The sequence below is a fragment of the Lutjanus erythropterus genome, chromosome 5 (genome assembly GCF_056507025.1).
Source record: "Lutjanus erythropterus isolate fLutEry1 chromosome 5, fLutEry1.hap2, whole genome shotgun sequence".
Lineage (NCBI taxonomy): Eukaryota > Metazoa > Chordata > Actinopteri > Lutjaniformes > Lutjanidae > Lutjanus > Lutjanus erythropterus.
In genome coordinates, this window is record NC_139321.1 from 32515838 (window position 1) to 32536413 (window position 20576).

A 20576-nucleotide genomic window follows, 5' to 3' on the forward strand; every position below is an offset into this window, starting at 1 on the left:
TTGTTGACATTTTACAATCCATTTTAATGATGTAGCTTGGCTGTAATATCACAACACATTTTCTACATGTGACACAATGGCGGACAGTTATCATTATAAAAATTGACAAATTGAGACAATATAGTAGACGGTTTGGAAGCATACCATTTTTGCTTTCCACTAACAAAATAATGGTGACCCGCCAAAGCAGCCGATGGAGTTGGCACCTTTCAGGCAGCAGCCAGCATTTACAAGCACGTGTCTCGTGTTTATTAACCACCAGACATTTTTCTTGGCAGGGTGGAAGGGCCCTGTGAAACAGTATGTGGACCACTGGATACTTAAACCTGCCATTGAAATAATTGCTAATGGAAATCCTGCATTTGGTGGGGAACTCATCTCAGCAGGGTGCCTCACCTTCTCAGTGTTAGGTCGCCCACTGTATCCCATCACATTTTTGTGGATAATAAGCCTTTGTTAGGCTTTATTTGGACTGTGCCCAGTTGAGAGGAAAGCAGAGCAGAATATAAAGCAGAAGAGAGAAAATGTCAGGAGGAGAAACCACAGAGAGGTGACAGGCAATGTGAGGGGAAAGGTGAGAAGAGCAGAGGGAGAGGAAAGGGAGATGCATAGAGGAAGTGTGAAAATCCACCCATTTCCTCCATGTCCATCATCGACCAGTTCATCTGTTAAAGCCTGGACCCACCTCATGCAAACAAACAGTCTAGTTCACTTCTTTCAACAGAGAGCGAACAAATCTGACACAACAAGGAATCAACATGTCATGAATGATCCAGCTGTGTGGTCTAAATATCAGAGCTCCTTTTTCATCATAATATGAAACTCACTGAACTTGGAGCAGCTTTATTAAGTAGGTTAGAGGATGCTTAACAAAATTCATCAGAGGTTAGCAGGTTAAAACTTAGTTTTCACTCTTATCCATTCCACATAACTGCTTTGTCTGAACCTTGCAGTCAAATAGACACTTATTAAAAACAAACCTAAAAATAGGTTTGTAAATAATTTTGAAATATGTAATTGTCAAGTCAGTACACAAAAGGAAGACTGTTAGACTTTTTTCAAAATAACTTTGAAATAGAAATGGGGATAATTTGGAAATAAAACCTAGTGAAAAATCTACAATACATCAACCTTAGTGGGAAAAGAACACCTACAAAACAACTGAGATATAGCACTTCACATAAATGGCATTGAATTGATCATCAACTAATGTTTAAAGGACATCAAACATGTAATTCAGAAAGATTCAGTAATGTCATCTTAAAGGAATGTCAAGTTTCTGTCACAGGATAAATCTCATTGTATAATTACTGTGTATATTAAAGGGATAGTTTGGATTATTTGAAGTGGAGTTGTACGAGGTACCTATGTGTAGTCTGTGTATTATCTAGAGTGGATGTTGCTGGTATGCCCCCACTTTGGAGAAGCAGGAGGGGTGCCGATGTAGGAAGCTAAGCTATGTACTGCTGTGGACATGGTCAGACTGCTGCAGACATGGTGTTGTAGCCATCTAAAAAAGGCCCATCTAAAAAAACAATATATGTTTATGCTATATTTAGTATTTTCACTGCTTTATGTTACTGTCAGATAGTCTTTTTGACAGGAAGCTGCCTGTGTATAAGCCAAATATCAGTCTCTCTAAATAATCAGACACCTTTCGCTTTTTACCTTGCAGCATAAGAGAGTTGACAGTCTGCTGCTTCCTTGTACAAACATTTACTCTAAACCTGAAGCCTTAGTTTGACTATTTAGGACTATTTAATAATGTAGCAATACAGCCATCGTGCTGAGAGTCTTTTGATTGAGTTTGTTACAAGCTCAAACAATAAGATGTGGTTTTTGAATATTTGCGTGTACCAAATATCAGATACAAATTTTCCTGCTTGCAAGCATCTTGTAAGTGGCATTTTAAAGACAAGTAGATCAGAGCAATAAAACCAACCCTGAAGAAAAAAAAAAGTTTTACCGTCAGCCACTTTTTCCACCATTCATAAACTTTTCACAAGGTTACTGTTTGGAAAAAGCCTCTCTTGTGCTCTGTCCATTTGCAACTGCTTTATGTAAACTTACAGGGTTTTGTTCCATTCATGCCTTAGACTGTCTTGTCTAACAGCCAAGGCTTTAACAAATAAAAAGCCCCACTCTCCTACTTGAACCCTGTAAAACAGGATTATTCTATGACATGGACTTGCGTGAAGTACCTTGCCCAAGGGCAGTGTGATAGTGTTTCTTGAAGGACTGGCGCGCATTCTCCTGTCCTTTGGCTAGATTTTCCACCTTTTTTAAGTAACTTTGACTTTAGCCTGATGGTGGTTTGTTTGCTTTGTTTTATCCAAACTTGTGTTACTTGCTATGGATCGAAGCAGCAATAGACAAGAAACTCAAGTATTCTTTGAGATAAAATGACAAAAGGAGTCTAGAGTGATATAACAGTTTCAGTTTCCTTTTTCTGAGCTGGCTCAGACTCAAAGAGGCAGGTTAAGTGAGAGCAGAGAGTTTTTGTTGCACATGTTAGTGTGGGACAACTGATATGTTCTTTAATAATTGTTTGCTGAATTAATTGCGTAATTTTTAAGCATAAACATGGCTGATTCAAACTTAATAACAAGGTACAAGTGTACAAAAACTTAAATGACTATGTTTTGAATTTAATAATATGTACATAAGACCCTAAATTCATCTAGTGGCTTTAAGTGGACACTTTCTTCCCTAAAAGTTCCAGCAGCCTCATGAAAATGTCTCTACCCTTTTGCACAGTGCCCTTTGGAGATCTCCAATGCTAGCTGAATAAAACGTGCCCTCTACTCTGTCTGTTTTCTTTTTTTTTTTTTTTTTTCACTACATCTGGTTCCCATCCTGCTCCCTGAGGTTTAGATTAAACCATCTTGAGTTTCCAGCTGCTGGAGAGCCTGTTCCAGTGGCTGTAACCTTGAATGGATGAACCAGAGAGGGAGCTAGGAAAGAGGAAGGGAGAGAAACAGAGAGAAACACAGAGCGTGATGGAGAGATTTGGGGTTACGGAGGGAACAAAAGAGAGATAGATTAAGAGAAAAACAATGACAAAGATGTTGTAGAGGTGTTTCCATGTCCCGTGTCAAAAGTTAGCTACAGTCGGTTCAAGATGAGGTCTCACATGATTGGCAGCATGCAACCATTTGTATTCCTCCAGTGGATGCAGAATTTGACATTTTAACTGTTGAATTATTTCTACAGCCAAACCTTCATGCCAGTTTAGGTCCGGTGGGTAATCAGTCTTTTATAAAACTGTATAATCTAATATATTTACTGAAGTATCTCTCTCTGGTCTCCTGATTCAGTAACTCTCCATTCTGTGTTGAATGGAAATACATGCAGGATACATCATTTTCCTTCTGCTGTTTGCACAAGACATTTACTTTTTTAACTAGAATCAAACCATATCCACTTGATTTCCTCAGTACAAATATCTAATAAGAATACTCATATAAATCACTCAGTCCCAGAATTTCAAAGTCAAGTCAAAAAGTTAAATTCAGCTTTATTGTTAATTCTGCCATATGTACAGGGCATTAAGAGGATTGAAATGCCATTTCTCTCAGATCTCAGACCCCTAATGTAAACACGGTAGTAGGCTAGTGAAAAGTACTAAGTGGTTAAAATGGTGACAAGTTAAGCAATAAAAAACATACAAATAACAAGGCATGAATAAAGAATGAGCTCTGTAACAATGGTATGAACTACAAAAAATAATTATAGTGCAAATGCAATGTTTTAGATTATATTTGATTCATCCTGAAGGATTTTAATCATACACACTCAGTACAGTGCTGGTAATGTTGTTGATAATCCACAGTACAAACAAAAGCGGTGTAAATATATTACATATAATTTCATAGTGATGAAAATCCCACATTATTGATGTTATGCTTTTTGTTGTTGTTGTATTCTGATGTCTGATATGATGACACAAGGCTTCGTGTTTGAACAGTCAATAACTTATAGAAGTGTTGACAGCCGCTGCTATAATGTGACACAGGTGCACTGTATATGTCTCGAGGAACACACGAAGAAGATTATAAATTGACTGCAGAAATAAAGTAAACTGGAAAACAGACGCAAGCAGCAGAGTTGTTGCAGAAGAAGTTCTTACAGCTGGTTTGCATCTTTCTCCACACTTTGACTGTTGCAGCTGTACTAGTGACATCTATTGGAATCAACTAGTAACTTTATATTCAGAGCTAATGGATGCAAACTCAACTACTTCAGTATGTACTGTGTTCACACTGAAGAAATGACATATTTAAGTAAAATCATCACCCGTATGCAGAATAAATTTGCTGTAGTTCTGACAAAAGACAAGTTGTTTTCTAAGGTCACTAATAAAAATATCTATTATTTTCATTACTGATTAACCTGCTGACAGCTTTCTACATATAGTGGATTGATCATTTTGTCTTTAAAACATCAGAAAATAGTGGGAGATAACAATTTCCTGAAGTCTAAAGTGACGTATCCATGGGTCTTGTTTTGTCAGACAAACAGTCCAAAGCCCAAATTCAGTTTACTAAAATAAAAAGTACTTGCGGGCGGCACGGTGGAGCAGTGGTTAGCACTGCCGCTTCACAGCAAGAAGGTCCTGAGTTTGATCCCCCGGCTTGCTGGGGCAGGACCTTTCTGTGCAGAGTTTGCTAGGTTCATTGGTGACTATAAATTGTCCGTAGGTGTGAATGTGAGTGTGAGTGGTTGTCTGTCTCTATGTGTCAGCCCTGCGATGAACCGGCGACTTGTCCCTGGTGAACCCCACCTCTCGCCCAATGTCAGCTGGGATAGGCTCCAGCAGCCCACGACCCTTACGGAATAAGCGATTACAGAAAATGAATGAATGAATGAAAAGTACTTGCTGATTTATTTTATACTGATTGCCTAATCAGTTTTAACTCAACTGCTTGCTGAATGATGTTAAAAAAAAATCATATTGTAGTTATTTTTTGACATATCATACTTGCTATTTGAGTCACAATTTTAATGGAAAAATCATTTTCTCTGAAAAAAACAAACAAGTATGTTCCCTTACGTCTGAACTGATCAAACGGAAAAGATCAACCTCAAATTATTATGAAGGCGTGGCCAACTGCTGTTTAGATCTCATGAGGTGCAAAAACCCACCTGCAGTTACTGCTTAGTAACACCATAGGTGCTGTCAAAGAGAACAAAATGAAGATCCTGACTGTTACTTTAAGTTTTCAAACTGGCAGTCAATACTGGGTTGATATTTGTCTTTGTGTCTGATATTATTTTCTGTTAGTACAAAACAGTTTCTTGTATACCAGAGGTCAGCAACTTTTGCTGTCAAAAAAACCTTTTTTGGCCAAGAAAGAAAATGTGGAGATTTCCTGCTTTTCTTTGTTTCACATCATATTGAACTGAATATGTCTGGTTATAGACTGACATCACGTTGGAAAAATTGTGATGGACATTTTTCACTATTTTGTGACATTTTATGGACATTGTAGTTCTACATTAGACATCACAATTAAGTTTGAGTTTAGCTTTTTTTTTTTTTTTCTGAAAGCCGCTAATAAATGAGCCAGTTTGAAGAGATTTCTGACCCACTTGCCCAACCAGGCAGATGAAAAAAACAAAAAAAAAAAAAAAAAAAAAAAAAACATAAACGTTGAACCATGTAAATACTTTTTCTTGGCAACTATTCTGGTTTTAGATTTGGCAGCCCCAGTCAAAATAAACAAATAAGAAAGTGTTAGAATGACCTTAGGCCTGCAACAATAAGTGAAAATAAAATGTTTAAAAAAAAGAAGAACCATGAATCATTTTAGTTTAATTTGTTGTCAAAGCCTCAGTGAGATACTGGAGAGGTGCAGAAGTGCCACATCCGGTTCAGGAGCTGCGGGTTCCAGACCCCTGTTGTTAACGACCAAAAAAGTACACAGTATTATGAAGATTAAAAGAAAGTGTATACAAACATCTAGGTTAGAGATGAATGAAATACAAACTTCACCTTTCCACAGTTTATTTCCTTTTAAAATAATTCATACAAATGCATACAGTCACAAACATATCTTTGTCAGGTTGTCAGTTTTGACCAAAAATAATGATATTTACTGTAGAATATAGAATATGTATACTGTATATTGCTACGCCTACTACTTTACCATAAAGGGGACCAAGGTAGGCAACAGTGGACTGTGTGTTACTACCAGGGATGGAATTTCAAGGAGCACCTTAACACTTTAAAAGCTAGTCTGTTGTTTTTACTCGTGGCACCCATCGGTTTTGAATGAGGAATGCTTACAGTTTGTATTTGGAAGTATTAGCAAAGAGTTTCTCCTCCACTGAACGGCAGGCAACTAGTGAGGAAAGATTAAGAATAAAATTCAAAATATTCCAGCATTCTTTTCAAGGTTTTGGGGGCTCTAGTCTGAAGATGACATTTAAATGTCACCTCAGTACCTACTGTACTAGACACCCCCTTCAGATTCTGGCCAGTGAGTACTCAGCAACTAGCCTGGGCTGGTAAACACTCACCAACGGCTAGTGAAATTTCCATCCCTGATTGCTACTCTTACTACCTCACCATGAAGAAGACCAGGTAGGCAACAGTGAACTGTTTTTACTACTCAGCTGCTGGTAGAAGGGGATCCAAAAAGCACCGTCACTTAGCTGGCCTGCTAACACCAACAACACATGAACTGGAATCAGTATTAAATTTTCCAGATAGAAAAACTCAGATATTTTAAAACTGATATAACAATATCAGCATCTTGTTTACATTGTGGGAATGTAACCAGTAAAAGCACAGAATACTGTCTCAGTTTGCTAGCTTAGATTTTGAAGCGTTTTAGTTTTTCACATAGTGTTTTGTTGTGTATTTAGATGGCAGTCTTTGTAATGATGCCTTGTGGAGAGTACTAGCCACCACCCCTCCTCCCAGTGCTGCTTTTTTAGACACAGATACAACCAAGTCACATTGACACAGGCAGGCAGAACACCATATGTACACATAGACACAGAGGCCACAGAGGGTGGCTCAACGGTATACTCAGGAAGGACCCATCATGAAATGTTAAAGGGATACTAGACTGGAGAAATTAGTATGTTCTGACATGCTATCATGAAACGTCTTCACTTTATTGTGCATATATGATGGCTCTCAATTTGTTAAAACATACTTTGTTGGTCATCCCAAGTCACATAGTATTTAAACTTCAAGAACACAACTGTTCCTCACCAGTCAGTAACCATTAACTATCTTTGACTGGATGTCACATCTATACAAGTGAATTTAACTTCAAATAGTAATCAAAAAATATTTTGGCAAAACAGAGCAGTTGAATAACTGATATATAGAGTTTTCTGTTTCGTAAGTATTGTTGCTGATGTGACAGATCCATAGCTAGAAGGGCAACACTGATATTGTAGCATGAAGCAACACACTGATTCACTAATGTTCTGCGTCATTTATAAGCATTAGTATGCTGAACAGTTGATGCTTCATAACCTGGACAATTAATGTGTGTAATAGTGGAAGTTCTGGATTATTAGACATGAAAAAGACGAAGATAATAAACTTCATGAGACTGTTTCCCAACCTGTAAGCTGCTACAAACTCTTAGTGCATTGCCTCCTCCACAACCTGCTTCGTTCTCCAAAGTAATTGACCCCATCACTTTATTTTGTAAATTCAAGTTGCAACTAGGGGTAAAGTTGTCCCAGCCAAGCATACCATTACGCCACCTCCCTATAGCCTTTCCTCCCACAACCCCCTCAATTTGGGTCAAACATTTACACAAGTCCCAAGAGCAAAATCACATGCCCCTTAAACATAACAAACAAAAGCAAACATTAGATCAACTTTAGCTTTCGTTAAAGTTTTTTTCTAATGTAGCGGGACACAAAAAGGCAAGCAGGTAGAAAAACAAAAGCACTGAGTGGCATCAAAAGGAATTTTTAAAACTAAAAATGTTTAAAAAATAATATACCAACTGCGGAAACTTAATTTCCTGAGATGGTGTGCAAAAAGCTGCCTCTTTTTTGGGGGGTGGGGGGTGGAGGGGGGCTTGTTAATTTGGGGACACATTAAAAAAACAAAAACAAAAAACAAAACAGATATTGTATTCTCAAACCAGTTTGGCTACATAGAGAGATCACATACCCCTTGTTTTTGTTAAGACTGGAATACAAATATCAGTATCTTCTTGCTGTAAGTCTAAAAACTGTACACAGACAGGTTACATTCATTTCATAACCTACTACTTTTGCTTGTACATCAAACTAAGGAAAGGACACAGAAAAGGAGAGAATGACATGAAACAGGCCCCTCTAACTTTGGACACACTACAGTCTAAGACAGCAGAATTTGATTCAGTATATTTTCTTCCCAAATCAACAGATATTTATTGTTATTTTTTAACTTCTGGCAGAGAAAACTGTTTAAAAGTTGATTATACTTATGAGATGATAAACCTCTGGATCTTTACAGTCTTTCTCAGGATTTCAGGTTGGAGGAAAACTGTCTGACAGCTATCCACTCCTCCTTATCATCCTCTTTATTCATCATCTTCCTTTTCTTCATCTTTGGAGTGTGAGCTGGCTGCTGGAAACAAATTGCCAGAGAGTTGTGAATCAATTGTTACTGGGACCTCAACCTGTCGATCTGACACTCTGTGAACCTGTCTGATAACAACTTGTCACTAGGGAACTTGTCGCTGTGATCCTGGTTGCCATGCCAACCTCCTCCAGTCACAGACAACACAGGCAAGCGTGTGTGCATGTGTGTGCGTGTGTGTTTGTGTGTGTGTGTATGTTTTTGTGTGTGTGGCTACAGTTGGTCGTTCGGATGCTGCTCTCTGTCGCCCTCTGGTGGCTTGACTGTATTTTGTCCAGGGGACGGGGCATGAGGAGGGTGTGTGACAGCGGGCGGGAGGGTGTGTGTGATGGGCACGGCGCTGGGCACAATGCCTTCAACGGGTGGCGGGAGGCCACCAGCTGGCAAGCTCACCACTCCTGGGGGATACCTGGAGATGAGAGAGGCAAAACTGAGTCATCAAATAACAACTGAAAGAACACGTTCAATTCTGAAAACAGGTTTCCTTACATCTTGAGTACAAGATGTACATCAAACTAAGGAAAGCATTGACTGTGCATCTCTTCAGCACTGCAGTACTTCATTGTGATGCTGTTTTGTCACATATTTTTTCCTTTATCTTTTATTTAGTGTTTAGTGCACCTCCATAATGTTTGGGGATTTGTTAAAAAAAAAAAATAGTAGCAGAGGTGAAGACTATATACAGTGCTTAACAAATTTATTAGACCACCACCCAATGTAAGGTTTGGTAATTACCAAAGTCATTTTTTATGTTTCTGTAATGGTAGTGTATGTAGAAGCTCTTTAACCAAAACGATATTTTCAATGCTAAAATATAATTATTATTGTTATCCATGAGTTTTCAATGAGAATTTACTGTTTTACAAAGAAATACAGAAAAAATAGTAATATAGTAGTAAAGTAAAGATGTCAAATTATAGTTATTTACTTGCATTCCTGAACAGAAAAATTAGTTTTAGTGGTTGAATGTTATGCTTGATTTTTTTTCTGACTTCTCAGAGAAGCCCAGTGAGCCGGCTCAAATTTGGGTATAAAAAGGTGAATTCAGTTTGAAATTCCTCATTCCTGTTCAAAATGGTAAAACGTTGAGAGCTGACTGAAAATGAAAGAGTCTGCATTAAAGCATGATGCTGGATGGTCTCTGAGACAAATAGGTAAAGACAAAAAGTGTCTCACAGTGTGGTCAAGTATGCTTTGGAGTCAACTGCCAAGACTGGTACTTACAAAATGCACCAAGGAAGAGGCAGGAAACAGAAATTAACTGAAGCAGATGTCAGACACCTCAAGATTTTAAGTACTAGAGACAGAAGGAAAACCACTGCTGATCTTCAGGCAGAGATAAATGCTTCTAGATCAGAGTCTGAGAAAGTCTCCAGAATGATCATAAGCAGATGACTGATGGAACAACGCTTAAAGGGAAGACGAGCTGCTACGAAGCCATTATTGTAGCCTGGAAACACCCAGAAAATCCTCAGATTGTCCAGGGAGCACAAACACTGGACTGTTGATGACTGGAAGAAGGTACTCTGGACAGACGAGTCCAAGTTTTAACTCTTCGGTCAGCATCATCGTGTTTATGTCCGCAGAAAAGCTGGAGAACATTTTAATAACAGATGCACCCACAGTGAAACATGGTGGAGATTCCATTATGGTATGGGGTTCCATTTGTGGAAACGGCATGGAAAAATTAGTGAAAATCGACGGTATCATGAACAAGAACGTCTACCACAACATCTTAGTGCATCATGGAATCCCTTCTGGAATTAATCTGATTGGTTGTGGGTTCATATACCAACAAGACAATGACCCAAAGCAAACTTCAAAGCTGTGCAGAGACTATTTGACCAAGAAAAAAAATCTGGAACACTGGAACTGATGGACTGGTCAAGTCAAAGTCCAGATTGAATCCTATTGAACAAATTTGGGATTTAGTAGGTTCAAAGATTGACGTTTCATCTAAAGCAAATTTGTGGGAACAGCTAGAAACTATTTGGACCTCAATAACAAAAGAGACTCGTGAAAAGTACATAAAAACAATGCCAGCAAGAATGCAATGCCAAAGGAGGCCATGCAAAATATTACGTTTTTTTGTTATTATGTGTGAAAAAGGAGTATTTAGTTGTTTCAGTTTGTTATTTTTAACATTTTTAGTTTTAAAGTTTTTGTTTTTTTTAAATAAGTTTTTGAAAGATTTCCAAAATATTTATGTTTTCATTTTATGAGAGGTGGTCTAATAAATTTGTCGAGCACTGTATATGTAGACATGCGTATGTGATCTTGACATTTATTACCTATAAGCCCCGTTGAGCTCGGGGTGGACGGTAGCTGGGTCAACTCCTGCCCAGTGGTTGTTCTGGGTGAGGAACTCTTTATTCACACAGTTTTTCAGACTGTCTGGGATACGACCTGGAAATCAGGGCAAAACAAAGAGAGCAAGAGAAATGAAGGTAAAAAATATATATATATATATATAAATCAAATGAATAGTCCAGTGTTCTATAGTTCACACTGGGGATCTTGTTAGTGTTTAGTGTTACTGCACTGCATTTCAAGGCAGGTGTGATTTTCCACAGAGACACAAAAGTTAGATGAGATTAAACAAGACAAAGGTAAAGACTGAGCCACTTGGGAAAGCAGAGGATGAGAAATAGGAAGAAGAAGAAAAGGATAGAAAGGAGGAAGTGGTTAGAAAGAAAGAGAGAGGCAGACTGTGAAAAGCCTTTAAATCTCTCTGTGCAAAAGGAATATGAAGGATGGTTTATGCTTGACTGCAGCAGAACACCTAAAAATACCTATTTTTGGACATGGGTTTACATTTTCCAGCAGGGGTCATGTTTCCTGTGTGTATGTGGGTCTGTGCTTGTGTGCGTGCACTACCTGTGATAGCCCTTCGGATCTCCCTGGCTGCCTCCTCTCTCATCTCCAGCGATGCCTGTTCGCTGTACCAGGCAGCATGTGGGGTACAGATCAGGTTGGGAGCATCCTTCAGCGGGCCCTGACTGAAACTGACATGTACAGACAGTCTACAATCAGTTACAGCCACAACAAATGACTTCATTTATTGTTGACTCATTTATAGATTATTTTTTCAGTTACACAATTAATGGGTCTGGCTTTGTTCAGGCTGCAGGCAAATAAGACTTGTTTTTTAAATCAGTCTGTCTGCTCTGTTATTTGTCTGTAAACTATATAAAATATCTCTTGATATTTTATCTTGTTCAAGTATAAGCCTCTTCCTAAAGTGCCAAAAGACAGTTCATTTCAGTGTCCACAGACTGTTGTTCTCTGTGTTGATTCTGCTCAGCCACTCTGATGGACTTCCATCACTGGATTTTACATGTGGCAAAAAGACACTTTGAAATCATCAATCATTTGAGCAGACTGAGCGGCCGAACTGAGATGCATCTATGGAAATCCAATTGGAATTTTTCGCATTTCAGACCACCGCCAAATGCGACTTGGATCCAATTTGTAAAAATAGCATTGTTTTTTTGCTGTTCAGACTCACTCAAATCAATCCTGATACAATCTGGATTAAAAAAAACTTTGAACTGGCAGTCTGATCAAGGCCATAGTCTATAAAATGGAAAAAAATATTGAAAAAATGAAAACACACTCTAGATCCAAATGTAATGTCTTCAGATAAGGGCTGCAACTAACAATTATTTTCATTGTCAATTAATTGATTAGTAATTTGGTCTATAACATGTCAGAAAATGGTGAAAAATGTCAGTGTTTCCCAAATCGCAAGATGACGTTCTCAAATTTCTTGTTTTGCCTACAATACAGAAGTATTCAGTTCATAGTCATAAAGGAGTAAAGAAACCAGAAAATATTCACATTCAAGCTAGAAGCAGGGAATCTTTACTTTTCTTTTTTTTTTTTTTTTCTTTTTTTTTTAATGTACTCAAACCAGTTAACCGATTATCAAAATAGTTGACCCACCTGCTGGGCCCTGAGAGGCCATGAAAAACAATAAAAAAATTTCAATTTTTGTTATCAGAACTAATTAAACATATCAATGGGATGTACAATGATTGTTATTGTCTGTCCTAGTTTGATGTGTGTCACATCATACAGGTGAACTGTCACATTAATACTGGAACATATCTTCTTTTGTCATTGGTTCGATTAGTCCCGTATGCTGATCAGAGTTGTAATTAAAGGTTTTTGTGATTTCAAAGTTGGCCATGGCATTTTTAAGTTTGGGAATGGCTGCTATAAGCAGTATCGTGTTTGAGTATGACCGTTATTCATAACTATTCATTCCTCTATAATTCACATTTTCTTTAGCTGCAAACAAATACATTTATATATACATATACAGACATATTTAGAGATATGTGGTGGGAAGTATGTTTAACAGATCAGAACAGTTATTTCTTCAACAACATTAATCTGAAATAAATAATAAAAAAGTCAGTGTCACCTGAAAGGTTCTGTCTCATGAACATCCAGAGCAGCTCCACGTATCCTCCCTTCCTTCAGGGCCTGAGCCAGAGCCTTCTCATCCACCAAACCCCCCCTGGCTGTGTTCACCAAGAACGCCCCCTGCCGCATCTTTAACACACATACATTACACACACTTATACTCTGTGATTTACTTTCATCTAATAAAATAAAACCTTTACCCCTGATTCACATTTCATACTGATCCATCTTGTCGTAAGAGCGTTTAAACTGAAGTCTTCTTCAGTTTGAAATGTAATGTGATTTTTTTGTCCCTATTATCCAACTGTCTTTCAAACGTATGACAGAGACCTGTTCTGCTCTCAGTGCAGAGATTCCAGTGAAACTGAACCATGTAATAAATATGTTATATTTTATTGATTCTTGTACAGAGATTTCCCTTTCATGCCCTCCTCCAGCAAGGTCAGAAGTACTTAAAGGGTACATCCTGTGGCTTGGAATGAGAACTGGCTTCAGGCTGAACTGTAGAGATGAACAACAGTGTGTGTGTGTATCAGTTGTCGTTGCAGTGCACGTAGTAGAGAAACCTTGTCATCTGTATGTAGGTAGTGGGGCTCCCTGGGCCTCTACTTCTTTAATATTCATGGCCACAGGATGTAGTAGTTGATGTAGGAATAAATAAATCATTCAAGTGTGTGTATTTGTGCTCAGTCAGAAGTGTATATGTGTGTGTTGTGCTGCTGTCTCCTCTACCTGTTTGATGGTGAAGTCGTTGATCAGGTGGTGGTTGTGTTCGTTGAGGCTGCAGTGCAGAGAGACACAGTCAGAGTGGAAGAGCAGGTCCTGAGGAGAAATACAGAAAAAGATGCCAAAGATAAATCCTATCCCAGTCTTCAGTTTTTATACAGCTGGACACTGCTGCAGGAGCTTCACAGTCTAATTTTTAAAAAACTGTCCTCTTATTTGTTTTCAACCAAATCTCCATAAACCAAATTATTTTGGGTTTTTGGTAGTCAATAAGTAGTATAAATATGTATTTGTAACAAATACTTGTGTTAAAGTATATATCTTTGTTTTTTATTACTGACATGATCACAATTACTGTAAATGTGCACAAGAGGGCGTCACTTCTTCTCAGTAAATACATAGTTGTCTTGGTGGTTGGTGGAGAATACAGTGTTTGTCATCAAAGAGAAGAGGAGACAATGGACTTTTTTCCCAGTAAAAAGAAGTCTGAAGTCTGAACCAGTTTAAATTCCATGGTAGCGCTGTGTTCTTATTTGCTAAATTCTGAAGGAGAGTCTAGTGCAGTAGGACTGAACTTGAGTTGGACTTGCCTCAAGGCACACCAGTGTGTCTCTGCACTGGAGTGGAAACCACTGCCCCGGAGGCAGCTGGCACACCCCAAGGGGTACATTCACTACATTTTGGGAGAACCTGGACTAATTGATTAATCAGTTAATCGTTTCAGCTCTACTTTCCACTTTGATAATAGGTATAGATAACAATATTCAAAACATCACCATTTAGGATCTCGCTTTATTTAGGAAATAAGGGAAAAGGAAATAAAAAGTGGAAACTGATTAGCTTTCGCTCCTTTTATGGCTCTGCCACTATATTCCTGTTAGTGTCTGTTAGCTGTGGCAGTAAAAGCCACTGATAGTGTCACTCTAAACTGGACGTACAAGCAGCCCTTGCATACCTGTGCAGCTTTGAGTTTAAAAATAACTGGAAACAGTGGAAAGGTTGCTGATTACCCAGAAACAAAATGGAGCCACTCATACGGTCGTATCTGAATGTGTGTGTGTGAGTGTGCGCTACCTGTAGTGTGGTGACCCTTTGTAGTCCCAGGGATCTCTCTACACCGTCAGCCAAATAAGGGTCATAGAAGATCACATTGAAGCCGAAGGCTTTAGCTCGCAGGGCGACCGCCTGGCCCACTCGACCTAGAAACACACGAATACACACCGGCATGGTGGCGCGCACACATTAATACACACTAAGTGACCAGTGGCATTCAGACAAATTGCATACACATGAATACACATTTTAATGGAACATAAAAAACACAACAGCTAACATTTTTGTGTGTCTAATATTCCTTTTTAAACTTCTGACTTGTACAAATTACATAATTCTCTGGTTACACACATCTGCTCATTATTACTGAAAAAGCTTCCAGACTGTACAGGGAAGAGATTTGCATTCTGCTTCAGATTAATCCGCTTATATTTTATTGGCAGTAACTCCGTAGGAAGCCAATTTAGCTGAGCTAAGGACAAAACTTCCTGAAATGAAAATGGAAAACAGAGAAAAATCCTTTGATTAAAAACTTCAGCTCTGTTCCCGAGGAACAGCCTAAATCAAACAGACCACCTCATATCAGACGAAATGAACAAAATAATTTCAGCCACAATGGCAGCATCACTCCTTGTTGGCAATGTTGGTCTGTCTTTAGTCAGTATGTCAAGCAACATCTGTCGTAGGTAAAACACTGAAAATCAATAAATACCTCATACATCCCTCTTCAAATTCTCTGAATGAACCACTCAAATATACGTGTGCTATATGTTTGTTGTTACTGACCGAGCCCTATGAGTCCCAGTGTCTCTCCTCTGATCCTTGCTGCTCCTGATGCCACCTCTCTGATCTGCTCCACGCTCTGAACCCGTGTGCCCTCCCGGAGAGCCTGGTGTGAATAACATTTACTCATTATATGCAAATATCACACAAAAGGGAAAAAAAACATAACAAATTAACAAACAAACAAGGTATATTTCATAATGCCTGCACTTAATAAGCAAAGTGTAAATCCTTTTAGATATTGTAATAAGTCTAGATAATGATCATGACTTATAACTGATTTGAGGAACAAATCATTTTACTGTACCTTCTACATCTTACATCAACGTCTTTCAAATACAGCAACATTCTAAAGAAAATGAAATGTTTCAATTTTGCTGATTTGTTAGTAGACAATTATGAGTAATCGTCCAAACTAAAATAGTTATATACTGAATGTACACCTCTAACCAATACATTTAGAATTAGTTCATTTAAATCCAATTCATTTCAGTCCTTTTTATCAGCCACACAATGACACAAACCTGGTGCAGCCAGGTGGTGCGTCGGTACAAGGTGAGGATGTGACAGAGCGTGGAGTCCGCCGTCTCCTCCACTGAGGCTGCTGGCATATTACATACAGCTATGCCTGTCGGACCAGAGAGCAGATAAGGATTAGTAATAGCTTTTTGGTCCATTTGAGGAGAGAGATGAAGTTTGGTGAAAGCTATTTTGGTGGAGAAGTGCAGACTCGAGGTGTGGTGTCAGCAGTTTTCACTGCAAACACTACTGGCAACTTTAAAATGGCAGAGCCTCTTGGTAGAAGAAGATAGAGGATGAAAGTAAAGCTCTGGCTGCTGCAGGACAGAGGCTTTGCTTCACTTTTTTTAATACAGATATTACTGACTTGTTGCAAACATGGCAAAAAAAAGTTTGGGGTAGATTGGTACCCCAGTTTAGAGAAGCAGCAGGAGTGCCGGAGTAGAAAGCTAAGCAATTTACTGTGATTTTTTTTTACTTTTGTGTTTTAAAAGATTAGTTTCGAATCACCAAAGTCAAGGAAAAACACAAACAAACTAACAGACTGCCGTGCTCTGCGAGGTATAATTACTGTTTTTTACCAAAGGAATCTGGTGGTTTTGCAGAGAGCGATATTTGGCTCATATAGACAAGGTTTCCCGTTGGAAAATGTTGTCTGACAGCAGGGCAAATATTCTAAATATAGTATACACTTAAACTGATACTGATTTTTTTAGGTGGTTTAAGTTACTGCTAACCCTGTACACAGCAGTACATTGCTTAGCTTCCTACACTGGTACTGCTTCTCCAAATTAGCAGTGTTGCTGACTGCCATCTACCCTGACTATCAGTAAGTAGCTCATACAGTCCCATTTCAGAAAATCTGAACTACCCCTTTATCACTGTGTAGGATAAAGCAGGGGCGTGGGGCACTGGAAACAAATGATCTTCCATAGATTTATGGATGAATGTTAATGGATGACGATGTTTATGTTTTGAACATGTAATGAGTGTTGAGTTAAGCAGAGCTGTGCAGTACAAGTCCAGTAAACACTCACTTCCAGTGTGTATGTGTGTGTGAATGTATGTATGCCTTCTCACCCAGTTCCCCGGCTGATTTGATGTCAATGTTGTCATAGCCGCTGCCGATGCGGACGATGATGCGCAGAGCTTTAAACTTTTCCAGGTCTTCTCTCATCAGAGTGATGGTGTGGTACATCAGAGCTCCTACAGCTTCATTCAGCACCTGAACACGCCAACACACAAACAGTTACTTAAATCAGTAGTTTTCAAGTTTTTCCTGAAGGGACCCCTTTTCTATCATTGAGTAAACTGACAAGCCCTGACTAAGTTATATATTTTATGACTATTTCATATTATATTCAATGTATAGCAATAACACTGCAGAACAACTGATAAACCTCAATAGTGAACACAAAAACTGTTAAGTTCAGAAAATTGCATTACTTTACTGTTACGCAGCCGTTAAAATCACAATATAATGACATCCAAAATCTAAGACGATATTTAGTCTCATGTCACAATATCAGTGTAATATCAATATATCATACTGCCCAGTCCTAAATACTATAATATATGATTTTAAAGTTTTCTTACATTCCATAAAATCAAGAAGGCTTTACGACCCCTTGTGAGCTTTTGGCATCCAAATCAGTCATTTAACTAGCAATTTGTGTTTGTATGTGTGTAGATGTGAAATCTGTAAACCTGTACAGCTTTGCTTAACCTCTGTGCTTATACACTGAGGGATTAAACAGACAATCACACATGTGAAAAAGTCTTTCTGTTTGCACAACAGTATTGACAGTGCTGCTTTGTGTACAGACAGTATATATGGAAGTGTAAAGGTCAAGTCATTAGCATGTGTTTGTGTAGGTGTGAACACAAGTGAACCGTGGCTTCGCATAAATCTCTCTTGAGTGTCAGCAGCCAGAGTTCAGTGAGTTCACAGTCACAGTGTTTCCATAAACTCAGCATCTCACTTTTTTTCAGGATGTGCTGTTTATATCATTCTCATATCCTGTTTTTTTTTAATATCTCTGCCTGCATGGAATGACTGCTTTTCCTGATCATTACCATGGAAACTAAGCTTCTATAACCACTGGGATCAAGATAAGGTGTCTCTGCATTTGACAGAACTGCCTAATATCAGTAGGAATCTTATGAGATTCCTGCTGCCTCCTAATCAGGTTGATGGCTTATTGTCTTAAATAGAAAAATGAAATATTATGACTCAAAAGCGGATAACTTGACTGTCATATAGAACAGGAATATGTGGATATGTGTGAAAACCAGTGCAGTCACCTTTTAATTGGTTCTGAGTTAATCTTACAATCTTTTCCTCGCATTGCCAGTCCTCCTCTTCATGTGTGCGAGAGAGGATAAAAATGACATGCGGTTCAATTACAATAAAGAAGCCCTTTTAATTACACAATGAGGTGGCTGCTTACAAGAGAGCAAGAGAGAGATAGTGAGCGAGGGAGAGCCATCTGTTTCTCCCACGCTGTGGCCTACTGAGCGCGCTCTCAGAGAGAGTGTGCCTGGCAGACACCCAGAACGAGACCTAACCCTGCTGCCAGACATACAAACCCATTTACAATCCATAGTGGCTGTGGCAAGATCTGAGCCTGACCCACATTTTAACTTTGCTCTCTCTACTCTTTTTTTCATTTGCTTTTCACATTTTTCCTCCACTTCTTCTTCTTCATACTTCATTCTTTTGATTTTTTGCATGTTTTGTACTTTGTTAATGCACAGCCAATATATTTCTTAATGTGGCAACTTCACATTCTTCTTGTAGGTGCATCCACATAATGTTAGTGGACTGGAGAAAACAGGGAAATTTACTTCATGCATAATTGCAAGATGGCTACCCCTTCTGCTGTCCTTGTAGTCACATAGTTTAAATAGCCTAAATAATCAACTTTTATTGTGTTTCACATTTGGATATTGTCATTAGGCTGGGCAATATGACCAGAATCAAATATCACAATATTTTTTATTAAATACCTCAATATTGATATTTATCAATGTTGTAACAATATTGTAGGGATAACTATTTGTGCTTTCACAAAATATTAACACAATGAGATTTTGGATAATCATCAGTAATGTGGATGTAATGACTGAGTGGGTTAAGGCGAGTAACAGTCTGGTAAATTACATCACTATACTGTAATGCAGCCTTTAAACCCCAAAAAGACAACACCTAAGCCATATATTATCACATCACAATATCAGTGTAACATGGATATATTGTCTAGTCCTAACTGTTGCACTCAGAAATACCAAACAGGGATGTGAACTTGTTTTTACAACTCGGTTGTTCATAATGACAGCCTGAACAATTTGACATAAATTCAGCATTAATGGTATTTTTTTCTATGTCTGAGATGACTTGTATAACAAAAAATGGTTAATTATATGTAATATGAACTTTAACCTAACATAGATGCCAAGATTTTTGACGGGATGTTTTAAAGCCCTAAATCAAATGTTTTGCTTGGTTCCATCCCTTTGTCAGTTACAAAAAAAAAACTTGGATTAAGAGATTGGAGCAAATACCAGTATGTGTTCTCAGACTCACAAGACAGTCTCTAAATGCTTCTCTCAACAGAGACTGAGGACAATCTCTTGCTTTCGTTGCTAAAATTGGGACGGAAATAATTAGAGTTAAAAAAAAAAAAACTCCATTGCTGAATCAATCCAGAGTCTTTAAGGCGTCCCTTGATATTGGGGCGGTGACACTGTGTGGTTACTACTGAGGAGAATGGGAGCAGAGCATTGTTTCTGTTAAGTGTCCTGTGGAAAAATGTGTAGGGGTGTAGGTTTGTTAGCAGCTGTTCTAGCAACTATTTTGCATTTAGAAATCCCCACGCGATTGTAGGCGGCAAGATCTATGGGAGATTTACACTACTGGTACATTAACGTCTGTTTGATGTATTTTTGTAATAGAAAGTAACACATGATTGAAATATGTGAGTATTTTTTTGTATATTTCTGGAGGTGGTGCCAATTCTACCATTGCTCATTTCATGTAAAAACTGCTGTTGCTGCTCTCTAAAATGTAAAAGATACTATCTGTGACAAATGATGTCCGGCAGCACCTGGTATTTAATAAACCTGACCATCTAGCTGTAAGTATACTGTCATAGCTAGCTAGGTCTAGCTTTATTGAACTGCTTGCTAAATCCCTTAACTTAATTTGTATAAATATTTCTTTCAAACATTAGGCAATTTATACATCAACATGAAAATATTTGCAGGGTTAAGATGTCAAATAGAGTTATTATTGTCCTCTGAGGGGCAATTGGTTGTGTAGCAGTAATAACACAATTTTTGCCCATGTAAAATGCCTGAATTCATAGCAGCTTTTCAAAAAAAAAATTTTTGCATGTTGGAAGTTAAAATTGGAGAAAAAAGTAGCAGCCTTGTAATATATAAAATAAAAGACACCTTGTTC

At 38.2% G+C, this 20576-nt stretch overlaps 1 protein-coding gene across 2 annotated transcripts in view; it reads right to left on the reverse strand.

Annotated features, from left to right (window-relative positions):
• Positions 1-5990: 5990 nt before the first annotated feature.
• The window catches only part of LOC146327189 (C-terminal-binding protein 1), a 40289-nt gene continuing 25703 nt past the window's right edge, over positions 5991-20576 (reverse strand). For both annotated transcript variants that reach the window (XM_084719666.1, XM_084719665.1), the window contains exons 3-11: positions 17195-17339; positions 16120-16223; positions 15599-15701; positions 14834-14958; positions 13766-13855; positions 13032-13162; positions 11480-11607; positions 10894-11008; positions 5991-9011 (exon numbers count right to left, since the gene is read on the reverse strand). In XM_084719666.1, coding sequence (XP_084575792.1) covers positions 8816-9011; positions 10894-11008; positions 11480-11607; positions 13032-13162; positions 13766-13855; positions 14834-14958; positions 15599-15701; positions 16120-16223; positions 17195-17339 — 1137 coding nt within the window. In that variant the 3' untranslated portion in view covers positions 5991-8815. The remainder of the gene's footprint in view (positions 9012-10893; positions 11009-11479; positions 11608-13031; positions 13163-13765; positions 13856-14833; positions 14959-15598; positions 15702-16119; positions 16224-17194; positions 17340-20576) is intronic.